Source organism: Oncorhynchus mykiss, chromosome 8, assembly GCF_013265735.2.
Source record: "Oncorhynchus mykiss isolate Arlee chromosome 8, USDA_OmykA_1.1, whole genome shotgun sequence".
Classification (NCBI taxonomy): Eukaryota; Metazoa; Chordata; class Actinopteri; order Salmoniformes; family Salmonidae; genus Oncorhynchus; species Oncorhynchus mykiss.
The window spans coordinates 79407432-79422703 of NC_048572.1; the positions used below are offsets into that span (position 1 = coordinate 79407432).

At 43.1% G+C, this 15272-nt stretch overlaps 1 protein-coding gene across 3 annotated transcripts in view; it reads left to right on the plus strand.

Moving 5' to 3' along the window:
• LOC110530721 (myomegalin) overlaps positions 1-15272 on the plus strand; it is a 120414-nt gene that overhangs the window by 19836 nt on the left and 85306 nt on the right. For all 3 annotated transcript variants that reach the window (XM_036986401.1, XM_036986399.1, XM_036986403.1), the window contains exon 5: positions 12000-12076. In XM_036986401.1, the coding sequence (XP_036842296.1) occupies positions 12000-12076 (77 nt within the window). The remainder of the gene's footprint in view (positions 1-11999; positions 12077-15272) is intronic.

Here is a 15272-nt window from a genome sequence, read left to right on the forward strand (position 1 = left end):
AGACCTGGATATTAAGACAGAACTCTGCAGGCTATCTTTTCAGTAGATTGCAACACCGCCCCCTTTGGCAGTTCTATCTTGGCGGAAAATGTTATAGTTGGGGATGGAGATTTCAGGGATTTGGGTTGTTTTCCTAAGCCAGAATTCAGATACGGCTAAGACATCCGGGTTGGCAGAGTGTGCTAAAGCAGTGAGTAAAACAAACTTAGGGAGTAGGCTTCTAATGTTAACATGCATGAAACCAAGGCTTTATGGTTATAGAAGTCAACAAATGAGAGCACCTGGGGAGTGGGAGATGAGCTAGGCACTGCAGGAGTCTCCCGCCTGTCCGGTGCTGCCGGAATCTCCCGTCCATTCGGGACCCATTGCTAGGGTCCCCAGCCCGAGGTCGGCGGCGAGGGTCGCCGCTCGAAAGAGGCCACAGAGGCGGTTGAGGAGGCGGACAAAGACTATGGTGGAGTGGGGTCCACGTTCAGGACTGTTCGTTTGTCGTGTATTGTTTTTTGTTTCAGTATTCATTCTTTATTAAATTACAACGCTGCACCATGGTCCTCTCTTTCTCCCGACAACAACCGTTACAATAATGACAAAAGCGAAGCTACATGTATCTAATTATAGACATGTTTACTGAAAAATAACCTTCCAAAATGGAGGAAATTATAAGCAGAAACATATCAAAATCAGGCAACAAAAAACAATCCTGCAACCCCTGTCAAAAAATCGTTCTGCAGTCTTTGACTGTAGCTTATAGCATATTGTCTATATTTGTGGGTTAGGGTTGGGTGCGGGCCTTTTTCCTTCCTTTTTTACTATCCTTGTGAGGACCTTTGGAACCCACCCACGCATACACACACACACACACACCGCTCTTAGGCTGGTCTCACCCTCAGGTTGGCACACAGACAGCTCCTAATCCCAGGGAAAGGGCAGCAGTCTGGGGTATGAGATGGTAGCCTGCTGCCTCATCTGACTTCCGAGATGCATGTTAAAAGGGGGTGTGAGGGGAGGGTGTGTGAGCTCATATATACACTACATTACCGAAAGTATGTGGACACCGGCTCATCCAACATCTCATTCCAAAATCATGGGCATTAACATGGAGTTGGTCCCCCCTTTTCTGCTATAACAGCCTCCACTCTTCTGGGAAGGCTTTCCACTAGATGTCTGAACATTGCTGCTATAACAGCCTCCAGTCTTCTGGGAAGGCTTTCCACTAGATGTCTGAACATTGCTGCTATAACAGCCTCCACTCTTCTGGGAAGGCTTTCCACTAGATGTCTGAACATTGCTGCTATAACAGCCTCCACTCTTCTGGGAAGGCTTTCCACTAGATGTCTGAACATTGCTGCTATAACAGCCTCCACTCTTCTGGGAAGGCTTTCCACTAGATGTCTGAACATTGCTACGGGCATTTGTTTCTACTCAGCCACAAGAACCTTAGTGAGGTCGGCAACTGATGTTGGGCGATTAGGCTTGGCTCACAGTCGGCGTTCCAATTTATCCCAAAGGTGTTTGATGGGGTTGAGGTCAGGGCTCTGTGCATGCCAGTCAAGTTCTTCCACGCTGATCTCAACAAACTATTTCTGTATGGACCTCGCTTTGTGAACGACGGAATTGTCATGCTGAAACTGGAGCAGGCCTTCCCCAAACTGTTGCCACAAAGTTGGAAGCACAAAATAATTTAGAATAAGGGTATTCAACTCTTTTTTAAATTTTAAATTTTTACCCCTTTTTCTCCCCAATTTCGTGGTATCCAATTGTTAGTAGCTACTATCTTGTCTCATCGCTACAACTCCCGTACGGGCTCGGGAGAGACGAAGGTTGAAAGTCATGCGTCCTCCGATACACAATCCAACCAAGGCGCACTGCTTCTTAACACAGCGCGCATCCAACCCGGAAGCCAGCTGCACCAATGTGTCGGAGGAAACACCGTGCACCTGGCAACCTTGGTTAGCACGCACTGCGCCCAGCCCGCCACAGGTGTTGCTGGTTTGCGATTAGACAAGGATATCCCTACCGGCCATGCCCTCCCTAACCCGGACGACGATAGCCCAATTGTGTGTCGCCCCACGGACCTCCCGGTCTCAGCCGGTTACGACAGAGCCTGGGCACGAACCCAGAGTCTCTGGTGGCACAAAAAAATATACCACGGCTGTCAGCCAAGCTGAAGTACAGTGCCCTTAACCACTGCACCACTCAACTCTTACCCTAAGAGGTCTGGAGCCTGTTGCTTTTCTGTTCTACCTGTTAATTAATTGCAGAAACCTGGTGTCACTGGTCTAAATAAGTCCCTGATTAGAGGGGAACAATGAAAAAATGCAGTGGAACTGGCTTTGAGGTGCAGAGTTGAGTTTGAGGGCTCTAGAATGTCATTGTATTGCTGTAGCGTTAAGATTTCCCTTCACAGAAACTAGCCCAAACCATGAAAAACAGCCCCAGACCACTATGCCTCCTCCACCAGACGTTACAATTGAATTCTGGCAGGTGGTGTCCTCCTGGCATCCGCCAAACCTAGATTTTACCGTCAGGAAGGTGGCATCCTATGACGGTGCTACATTGAAAGTCACTGAGCTCTTCAGTAAAGACATTCTACTGCCAATGTTGGTCTATGGAGATTGTATGGCTGTGTGCTCGATTTCATACACCTGTCAGAAAGGGGTGTTGCTGAAATAGCCAAATCCACTCATTTGAAGGGGTGTCCACATACTTTTGTATATATAGTGTATGTGTGAGTGGGGGTGTGCGTGTGTGTGTGTGTTTGTGTGTTCTTGGTGTGTGTGTATGTGTAAGGTGACTCTGTGAGCCAGCTGTTGTCTGGGTGCGTATGGAAATGGTAAAATCCATTATTGGTCCCTTCTCCAGAATCCCTATAGGCCACCACTCCAGAGAGTTAAAGAGATTAATGTGCGTGGCTATGTGCTGTGTGTTTGTATGTGTGTGTTTGTATGTTTTCATGCTTGCTTTCATCTGTGTGTGAGTGTCTGATTGTGTGTGTCTACATTCTTCCAATACATTATTCTTCAGCCCTTAATCTCCTCCCTGATCATCAGTAAACCTCTGATTTGAGAATCATGCAAACAAGATGGCTGATATGATTCAAATAAGCAAGATGGCTGACCTTATCCAAATTAACAAGATGGCTAACCTTATCCAAATAACAAGATGGCTGATCTGATCCAAATAAACAACACCTGAATGTGCTCTGACTCATCCTCTATCGTGCATGCCACAGCTAATTGAGTAGAAAGAGGTTTGACCAAACTGACACTTTCATGTTTTATCATGTTATAATTAAGCAATATGCATGAGGGGGTGTGGAATATGGCCAATATACCACAGCTAAGGGCTGTTCTTAAGCACGATGCAACGCGGAGTATCTGGATACAGCCCTTATCCAAGGTATATTGGCCATATACCACAAACCCCCAAGGGGGTAATACCCGTGGTGTACGTTCTGATATACCACGGCTGTCAGCCAATCAACATTCACTGCTCGAACCACCCGGTTTATAATTACCATTAGTAACCATTATAATTACTATTCACAAAATAATAATTCAAGGAATATTATTCTGAAGTATGAGGACTACGGTTTGTATCCATTTAAACGTAGTCATATTTATTACAGTTACACAATAAGAATACAATTGACAAATAGTACATACCAGAAGTCTTCCATTTTTTATACATTTTTTATTTCACCTTTATTTAACCAGGTAGGCCAGATCACCTTTATTTAACCAGGTAGGTCAGATCACCTTTATTTAACCAGGTAGGCCAGTTGAGAACAAGTTCTCATTTATAACTGCGACCTGGCCAGGATAAAGCAAAGTAGTGTGACATAAACATCAACACAGAGTTACACATGGGATAAACAAACCTACAGTCAATAACACAATATAAAAAGTATATGTACAGTGTGTACAAATGTAGTAAGATTAGGGAGGTAAGGCAATAAATATGCCATAGAGGCTAAATAATTACAATTTAGCATTAACACTGGAGTGATAGATGTGCAGATGATGATGTGCATGTAGAGATACTAGGGTGCATAAAAGCAACAACAACAAAAATAACAATATGAGGATGAGGCAGTTGGGTGTGCTATTTACAGATGGGCTGTGTACAGGTACAGTGATCGGTAAGCTGCTCTGACAGCTGATGCTTAAAGTTAGAGAGGGAGATATAAGTCTCCAGCTTCAGTGATTTTTTGCAATTCGTTCCAGTCATTGGCAGCAGAGAACTGGAAGGAAAGGCGGCCAAAGGAAGTGTTGGCTTTGGGGGTGACCAGTGAAATATATCTGCTGGAGCGTGTGCTATGGGTGGGTGTTGCTATGGTGACCAGTGAGCTGAGATAAGGTGGGGCTTTACCTAGCAAAGACTTAGATGACCTGGATGACCTGGAGCCAGTGGGTTTGGTGCCGAATATGTAGCGAGGGCCAGCCAACGAGAGCAGTGGTGGGTAGTACATGGGGCTTTGGTGACCAAACGGATGGCACTGTGATAGACTACATCCAATTTGTTGAGTAGAGTGTTGGAGATTATTTTGTAAATGACATCGCCGAAGTCAAGGATCGGTAGGATAATCAGTTCTACGAGGGTATGTTTGGCAGCATGAGTGAAGGATGCTTTGTTTTGCGAAATAGGAAGCCAGTTCTAGATTTAAAATTGGATTGGAGATGCTTAATGTGAGTCTGGAAGGAGAGTTTACAGTCTAACCAGACACCTAGGTATTTGTAGTTGTTCACTTATGCTAAGTCAGAACCGTCCAGAGTAGTGATGCTGGTTGGGCGGGTGCGGACAGCAATCGGTTGAAGAGCATGCATTTAGTTTTACTTGGAGTTGGAGGCCACGGAAGGAGTGTTGCATGGCATTGAAGCTTGTTTGGAGGTTTGTTAACACAGTGTGGTGGATCAGAGAATCAGCAGCAGCAAGAGTGACATCATTGATATATACAGAGAAAAGAGTCGGCCCGAGAATTGAACCCTGTGGCACCCCCATAGAGACTGCTAGAGGTCCAGACAACGGGCCCTCCGATTTGACACACCGAACTAGATCTGAGAAGTAGTTGGTGAACCAGGGGAGGCAGTCATTTGAGAAACCGAGGCTATTGAGTCTGCCGATAAGAATGTGGAAACCTTGGCCAGGTTGATGAAGACGGCTGCACAGTACTGTCTTTTATCGATGGTGGTTGCCACAAGATACAAACTATCTAAAAGTCTATAGGTGATTAATAAAAACACACTATAGTGTAATGGAACGCTACGCCAGGAGAATGACATCGACTACATGAGCAAAGTGTCAACCCAGCCAAATCCCAGTGTCTCATATCGTCTAATTAACATCACTTTGCATGGCACAAAACATTACAACAAAAGGCATGAAAGCAACACACGCATTCTTGGATCTAATCATCACAACTCTCATCTCAATGATAGGAGTGTGTTGCTCCCTCTTTGAACTGACCGCCATCCGATAAACAAATTAACAATAAATCCAGCACAATGAAACATATCAACATTTATAGCTCTTCAGGAACACTTGAAACAATCCAAACATGACAATTTAATTCACACAGTAACATTCATTCAGTCAATTTCACGTTTCATTGTGTCTTCACACCTTCAACGGTGTCCACGCTCCCAGCATTCTGTGAGAAGGGAACGTCCCTTCCTAGAGATTACCCCAGGTGTGATGGACCCCTGTGATAGCCCACAGATGGTCAGCCATCCAAACTATCTCATACAGTGCCTTGCAAAAGTATTCACCATCTTGGCATTTTTCCTATTTTGTTGCATTACAACCTGTAATTTAAATGGATTTTTATGTCGATTTCATGTAATAGACATACACAAAATAGTCTAAATTGATGAAGTGAAATGAAGAAAATTACGTAAAAGTGGTGCGTGCATATGTATTCACCCCCTTTGCTATGAAGTCACATAATTAATTAAATAAAGTCCACCTGTGTGCAATCTAAGTGTCACATAATCTGTCACATGATCTCAGTATATGACCTGTTCTGAAAGGCCCCAGAGTCTGCAACACCACTAAGCAAGGTGCACCACCAAACAAACTGCACCATGAAGACCAAGGAGCTCTCCAAACTGGTCACGGAGAAGTACAGTACAGGTTGGGTTATAAAAAAATATCCAAAACTTTTAACATATATATTCTGGCACCACCAACAAACTTGCCAAGAGCCGCCCACTAAAAATCATGGACCAGGCAAGGAGGGCATTAATCAGGAAGGCAACAAAGAGACCAAAGGTAACCCTGAAGGAGCTGCAAAGCTCCACAGAGGAGATTGGAGTATCTGTCCATAGGACCACTTTAAGCCGTACAATCCATAGAGCTGGGCTTTATGGAAGAGTGGCCAGAATAAAGCCATTGCTTAAAGAAAAAAATAAGCAAACACGTTTGGTGTATGCCAGAAGGCATGTGGGAGACTCCCCAAACATATGGAAGAAGCTACTCTGACTAAAATTGAGCTTTTTGGCCATCAAGGAAAACGCTATGTCTGGCACAAACCCAACACATCACCCTGAGAACACCATCCCCGCAGTGAAGCATGGTGGTGGCAGCATCATGCTGTGGGGATGTTTTTCATCGGCAGGGACTGGGAAACTGGTCAGATTTGAAGGAATGATGGATGACACTAAATACAGGAAAATTCTTGAGGGAAATCTGTTTCAGTCTTCCAGAGATTTGAGACTGGAACGGAGGTTCACCTTCCAGCAGGACAATGACCCTAAGCATACTGGTAAAGCAACACTCGAGTGGTTTAAGGGGAAACATTTAAATGTCTTGGAATGGCCTAGTCAAAGCCCAGACCTCAATTCAATTGATAATCTGTGGTATGACTTAAAGATTGCTGTACACCAGCGGAACCCATCCAACTTGAAGCAGTTTTGCCTTGAAGAATGGGCAAAAGTCCCAGTGGCTAGATGTGCCAAGCTTATGGAGACATTCCAAGAGACGAGCAGCTGTAATTGCTGCAAAAGGTGGCTCTACAAGGTATTCACTTTGGGGGGTGAATAGTTTTGCACGCTCAAGTTTCTTATTTCTTGTTTGTTTCACAATAACAAATATTTTGTATCTTCAAAGTGGTAGGCATGTTGTGTAAATCAAATGATAAACACCCCAAAATCTATTTTAATTCCAGGTTGTAAGGCAACAAAATAGGAAAAATGTCAAGGGGGTGAATACTTTCGCAAAGCCACTGTAAATCATGACTGAGTCATCACGCTTGACGAAGTCATCATGCTGGCCTCAGCTCCTGCAAGTCACTAGTCGCTAGTATATCCTTTTTCCGCTACATGTCCATAGAATTAGGAATGTCTCATTTAATAGGATCTCTATGGTCGTGTCACTCCCAGTCCATGCAAGACCATATGATAATGCTGTCACTTCCCACTGGACAAATACTGGTTGAATCAATGTTGTTTCCACCTCATTTCAACAAAACAATCTATGTGAGGACATTGAATAAAGGTGGGAAAACTGATTGGATTTGAAAAAAGTAATCAACGTAAGGGAGTTAGGTATTTTTTGGACACAACTTTTTACCTAAATCCAATGACATGGTGACATGTTTTGTTGATTTCACGTTGAATTTATGATAGTTAACAACTCAACCAAATGTAAGTTAAAAGCAGATGTTGAAATGACATCTGTGCCAGGTGGAATCATTGTCTCAGATACAGTAATTATGTTAATTTGGCCTTGGGATTGTTTCTTTGTTGATCTGCTTGATTCAGTTGATTTCCTGGCACTGTTTCTGTTGTCTTAGTTTACACTCCCTGCTCAGAGTGGGAGGGAGAGGATTTCTATATATAGTCCAAGCTTGAGTGCAATAATTTATTCAACACATTTGTTTTTCTGCAATGGGTTTGACTTGCTTAATTTCATCCCGATATCTGTGCATGTGTAACAGTATAGCTTCCGTCCCTCTCCTCACCCCTACCTGGGCTCCTGGTTCGAGCACACATCGACAACAGTCACCCTCGAAGCATCGTTACCCATCATTCCACAAAAGCAGCGGCCCTTGCAGAGAAAGGGGAACAACTACTTCAAAGTCTCAGAGCGAGTGACGTCACCGATTGAAACGCTATTAGCGCGCACCCCGCTAACTAGCTAGCCATTTCCCATCGGTTACACATGCATGTCAGTATAAAAAATTATTCGGATTAACAAGTACACATTTTTTTTTTCAAAGGTACTTAAAGATTCTTATAAATAAAGTAGTCAAAGGTTTAGTATTTGGCTTCATATTTCTAGCATATTTCAATGAAATATGAATTTGCAGTTAGTTTTGGTTGCGTTTCAGATTATGTTGTGCCCAATAGAAATTAATGGTAAATCATGTATTGTGTTATTATGGAGTCACTTGAATTGTGATTAATGATGATTTAGAAAGTTACAGAGGGTCAAAGATCATACCCCCAACCCATGCTAACCTCTCACCATTACTAATAACAGGGGAGGTTAGCATGTCTTGGGGCTATGATCTTTGACCCTCTGTAACTTTCTCACTCATCATTATTCAGGATTCATTCCATCCATAATCATGTTAGCATCCATATTAATTTGGAAGTGTTTGGAAACATATTATATTCTTATTTACAATAAAAGTGGCTCCAAAATGACACATTACATTATTTACCATTCATTTCTATTGGGCACAAAATAATCTGAAACACACCCAAAACAAACAGCAAATGCATCCAACAAGTTTGTAGAGTCACAAGCTTAATGTAAGCATTGCGTGCTAAGAATATGGGACCAAATATTCCTAGAATCTTATGGGATGTCAAACATTTTTACCTCTACCTTGTTGATATAGTTTTGTAATACTTGTTAAACAAAATATCTTTCTCTGAGCAATTGTATTAGTATAAAAATATATACTTTTTTTGAGCATACAATATAGGTCAGTATTTAAATCATATATTTTATACAGTCATTATCGCTCATCTTTATCAAGAGTGTCAATAATTTCAGACCCCACTGTATGCGTGTGTGACTGCATGGCTAGGTGTGTGTGTGTCAGCGACTAGGCCTAGCACTATACTCTTAACCCCATGTCTCGGCCAATCAGGCAGCCTTGTACCACTCCAGTGCATATCTAGTTATAAGGGGAACTGTTACTGTGGGCCGAGGGGGCGGGGAGAGGGGGGGGGGGGGGGGGGGGCAGGAATAGCAGGTGCACCATGGACTCCTATATTTAGAGCTGTGTGGATAACAGGAAAAAATCCTGGTTACTGTCTGTCAAGCAGTGACTAATGATGTGAAAAGTAATGTGAAATGCATTTAAATGAATTTCAATTTGTTTACGTGACTTTGGCTTTTGTAGCGACACTGTGTAAGAGCACATATATTTTGATGCTTTGTAAGTCTCTCTGGATAACAATGTCTACTAAATTGCTAAAATGTTTATGTAAAATGTTATCTTACGAACATTGCTTTTGTTTTGCTGAAGTATTTCCAAAATGTATAAGATCAATAAGATTTATATTTCACACTGCAAGGACACAGCGTAGTCATTAACTAACGGTTGTCAATACCAGTCCAAAAGGCCAAAATGCCAGTTTCAGTGTGGGTGAGCTCTAGTGACACGTGCACTGTGGGGTCTGCTTACTCTGTGTGTGCGCACATGTATCCAGGGTCAGTGTGAGTGTTAAGGACAGACAGATAGTTTTGCTATGAAGGTGTGATGAACTGGAATACCTCTCTGGCTAGAAGACAGAGCAGATTCTAAAGGTCAATAGACTGGGGGAAGAACTATAATACTACATACAGGTCTGACAGAGTGAGAGAGATGGAAGGATGTGGGAGACAGGAAATGAGAGAAATGGAATAGAAAATATTGAGAGAAAAAGTGAGAATAGGATACAGTTTAAATTTCAGAGAGTGAAAAGAGAGATAAGAGAAAGAGGACAGAGATAAGCAACAATAACACGAAAGAAAGAGAGAGAGACGGTAGTGTCTTATCCCTGTCCAGGGTCACAACCGGACAATTGAACCTCACCATTAATTCCCAGTCACATTGCCAATCCATTTTCCATATCCCAAATCCCTATCCTAAAGGCCCTGTTGTCACGTTCGTCGTAAGGATCGGACAAAGTTCCACACAATTTTAATAAATCGAAACTCACTGAACAAAACAACAAACAACCAAACGAAACCTGACGCTATACAAATAGTGCTGACAGGCAACTATACATAGACAAGATCCCACAACACAATTGAGGAAAATGGCTACATAAATATGATCCCCAATCAGAGATTGACAGCTGTCTCTGATTGGGAACCATATCAGGCCAACATAGACATACAAAAACCCCTAGACATACAAAAACCCTAGACATAGAAAAACTAGAGTACCCACCCTAGTCACACCCTGACCTAACCAAAATATATAGAACAACTGAGATATCTAAGGTCAGGGCGTGACACCTGTCCTAGCTCAGAACCCTATTCTGGTTCACTGTGCCTGTCAGAGCAAATAACCAAGGTGTGTACTTTAACCCCTGACCCCTGGTATAAGCCCCAGAGATGCTCTGCTTTCCCCCTGGTTTAAGTATGTGAGCCTAACAGTTAGTTACCCTCCATTGTGAGGTGAGGGGAATGACATTTTACCTTTATAATGATGAAAATATAATAACTTTATGTTGTATTTACACAGTAGCCTATTAAAATGTATGTTTGGCAATGGAACCAGGGCTGTTGAAAGCCCTGGATACGTTTTGTAACCTGTACTAGCTCCTGAGTGGTGCAGCGGTCTAAGGCACTGCATCTCAGTGCTAGAGCGGTCACTACAGACACCCTGGTTCGAGTCCAGGCTGTATCACAACCGGCTGTTATTGGGAGTCCCATAGAGCGGTGCACAATTGGCCCAGTGTCGTCCAGGTTTGGCCGGTGTAGGCCGTCATTGTAAATAAAAATTTGTTCTTAACTGACTTGCCTAGTTAAATAAAGGATGTAATAAAAATGAGCTTTGCACTGGTGTGAGATGTGGCAAAGAGCTGATGTTAGAAAGATCTCTAACAGATCTGGGACCAGTACAGATTGATACATGTTTATTCTATGAATTGATATGCATTCTTTGTTCAACTTTGATAGGTTTCAAGTAAAGTCTGCAATGGACAGGACATTATAGATTTTTGGTAACCTCCAAAAAGTTTGGGTTTCCTGGCAGCCTGTCCCATCATAAAATATAACATCTGTGACAGGAGAGAACCATGTTCCCTGCTAATGTTACGTATGCACACCACACCACTCTGATTGATACAGCAGAGAGAGGGGGAGGGAAGGAGGAAAATTGATGCAGCATAGGAGGGGTGTGGGGATCAGGTGTAGATGGTGAAGGTATTTGGGGGTTGTGGGTGAGAAGGAGAGAGGACAGGTTGTGCGTGTAGGGTTGCTGTTGCTGGCTAGCTGTGGGATGGTGTTGGAGGGGGATGGAAGACACTGGATACTGTACAGGACAAGCACTAGGTGCATTTGGAAGGCAGGAGTTTCCAGGAGAGTAATAGGGTATACTGTTCCTCTGGGCATCAGGGGTCTTTGCAAGGCAGTACAAGTCAGTGGAGGCTGGTGGGAGGAGATACAGGAAGACGGGCTCATTGTAATGGGTGGAATGGAATTAATGGATCAGAGTCAAACGTGGTTTCCATACGTTTTGATGTGTTTGAAACCATTCTATTAATTCCATTCCAGCCATTACAATGAGCCTGTCCTCTACTCTCTTCCTGTGTTTTACACTAATTGTACTAATGGTGCCTGCACTTCTTTGAGTTTCTATGACTTCATTGACTTGTTTTAAAGTTTCTATTTGATATTCCTTGTCTTCTGAGTTGAATCGTTATGATGTGGTTGAGGATGATGATGATGATAATGGTGATGACGTTGACAACGACGACAATATTGATGATGTCATTTTTTCTATCAAACATAATTCCAGTCTGATTTCGTGTTCTATTCTCCCTGTGTTCCAGAACATCGAGTTGAAGGTAGAAGTGGAGAGCTTGAAGCAAGAGTTACAGGAGAAACAAGACCTTCTTGACAAGGCTCTGTAAGTCCAGTCAGACACTTCCAGACTGACAGTTGACCATTGAATGCATTGACCAACCTCAGTCATCTGATCTGAGAATCTGTCACTTTTTACGTCAAATTAAATTGCAATGTAGACTGACAGCCAACCAACAGATCAAATCAAATTGTATTGGTCACATACACATATTTAGCAGATGTTATTGCGGATGTAGCAAAATGCTTGTGTTCCTAGCTCCAAAGGTGCAGTAGTATCGAAATCAAATCAAATCAAAATCAAATTTATTTATATAGCCCTTCGAACATCAGCTGATATCTCAAAGTGCTGTACAGAAACCCAGCCTAAAACCCCAAACAGCAAGCAATGCAGGTGTAGAAGCACGGTGGCTAGGAAAAACTCCCTAGAAAGGCCAAAACCTAGGAAGAAACCTAGAGAGGAACCAGGCTATGTGGGGTGGCCAGTCCTCTTCTGGCTGTGCCGGGTGGAGATTATAACAGAACATGGCCAAGATGTTCAAATGTTCATAAATGACCAGCATGGTCAAATAATAATAATCACAGGCAGAACAGTTGAAACTGGAGCAGCAGCATGGCCAGGTGGACTGGGGACAGCAAGGAGTCATCATGTCAGGTAATCCTGAGGCATGATCCTAGGGCTCAGGTCCTCAGAGAGAGAGAAAGAAAGAGAGAAATAGAGAATTAGAGAGAGCATACTTAAATTCACACAGGACACCGGATAGGACAGGAGAAGTACTCCAGACTCCAAACTGACCCTAGCCCCCCGACACATAAACTACTGCAGCATAAATACTGAAGGCTGAGACAGGAGGGGTCAGGAGACACTGTGGCCCCATCCGATGACACCCCCGGACAGGGCCAAACAGGAAGGATATAACCCCACCCACTTTGCCAAAGCACAGCCCGCACACCACTAGAGGGATATCTTCAACCACCAACTTACCATCCTGAGACAAGGCCGAGTATAGCCCACAAAGATCTCCGCCACGGCACAACCCAAGGGGGGGACGTCAACCCAGACAGGAAGATCACATCAGTGACTCAACCCACTCAAGTGACGCACCCCTCGTAGGGACGGTATGAAAGAGCCCTAGTAAGCCAGTGACTCAGCCCCTGTAATAGGGTTAGAGGCAGAGAATCCCAGCAAGGGCGGTTCGTTGCTCCAGAGCCTTTCCGTTCACCTTCACACTCCTGGGCCAGACTACACTCAATCATATGACCCACTGAAGAGATGAGTCTTCGGTAAAGACTTAAAGGTTGAGACCGAGTTTGCGTCTCTCACATGTTAGGCAGACCATTCCATAAAAATGGAGCTCTATAGGAGAAAGCCCTGCTTCCAGCTGTTTGCTTAGAAATTCTAGGGACAATTAGGAGGCCTGCGTCTTGAGACCGTAGCGTACGTGTAGGTATGTACGGCAGGACCAAATCAGAGAGATAGGTAGGAGCAAGTCCATGTAATACTTTGTAGGTTAGCAGTAAAACCTTGAAATCAGGCCTTGTCTTGACAGAAAGCCAGGAGGCTAGCACTGGAGTAATATGATCAAATTTTTTGGTTCTAGTCAGGGTTCTAGCAGCCATATTTAGCACTAACTGAAGTTTATCTAGTGCTTTGTCTAGGTAGCCGGAAAGTAGAGCATTGCAGAAGTCTAACCTAGAAGTGACAAAAGCATGGATTAATTTTTCTGCATAATTTTTGGACAGAAAGTTTCTGATTTTTGCAATGTTACGTAGATGGAAAAAAAGCTGTCCTTGAAACAGTCTTGATATGTTCTTCAAAAGAGAGATCAGGATCCAGAGTAACGCCGAGGTCCTTCACAGTTTTATGTGAGACGACTGTACAACCATTAAGATTAATTGTTAGATTCAACAGAAGACCTCTTTGTTTCTTGGGACCTAGAACAAGCATCTCTGTTTTGCCCGAGTTTAAAAGGAAAAGTAGACAGTTTGCAGCCATCCACTTCCTTATGTCTGAAACACATGCTTCTAGCGAGGGCAATTTTTGGGCTTCACCATGTTTCATTGAAATGTACAGCTGTGTGTCATCCGCATAGCAGTGAAAGTTAACATTATGTTTTCGAATGACATCCCCAAGATGTCAAATATATAGTGAAAACAATAGTGGTCCTAAAACGGAACCTTGAGGAACACCAACATTTACAGTTGATTTGTCAGAGGACAAACCATTCACAGAGACAAACTGAAATCTTTCCGACAGATAAGATCTAAACCAGGCCAGAACTTGTCCGTGTAGACCAATTTGGGTTTCCAATCTCTCCAAAAGAATGTGGTGATCGATGATATCAAAAGCAGCACTAAGGTCTAGGAGCACGAGGACAGATGCAGAGCCTCGGTCTGACGCCATTAAAAGGTAATTTACCTCCTTCACAAGTGCAGTCTCAGTGCTATGATGGGGTCTAAAACCAGACTGAAGCATTTCGTATACATTGTTTGTCTTCAGGAAGGCAGTGAGTTGCTGCGCAACAGCCTTTTCTAAAAATTTTGAGAGGAATGGAAGATTCGATATAGGCCGATAGTTTTTTATATTTTCTGGGTCAAGGTTTGGCTTTTTCAAGAGAGGCTTTATTACTGCCACTTTTAGTGAGTTTGGTACACATCCGGTGGATAGAGAGCCGTTTATTATGTTCAACATAGGAAGGCCAAGCACAGGAAGCAGCTCTTTCAGTAGTTTAGTTGGAATAGGGTCCAGTATGCAGCTTGAAGGTTTCGAGGCCATGATTATTTTCATCATTGTGTCAAGAGATATAGTACTAAAACACTTGAGTGTCTCTCTTGATCCTAGGTCCTGGCAGAGTTGTGCAGACTCAGGACAACTGAGCTTTGATGGAATACGCAGATTTAAAGAGGAGTCTGTAATTTACTTTCTAATAATCATGATCTTTTCCTCAAAGAAGTTCATGAATTTATTACTGCTGAAGTGAAAGCCATCCTCTCTTGGGGAATGCTGCTTTTTAGTTAGCTTTGCGACAATATCAAAAAGGAATTTTCCTCAATTAAGTAGGAAAAATAGGATGATTGAGCAGCAGTAAGGGCTCTTTGATACTGCACGGTACTGTCTTTCCAAGCTAGTCAGAAGACTTCCAGTTTGGTGTGGCGCCATTTCCGTTCCAATTTTCTGGAAGCTTGCTTCAGAGCTCGGGTATTTTCTGTATACCAGTGAGCTAGTTTCTTATGAGAAATGT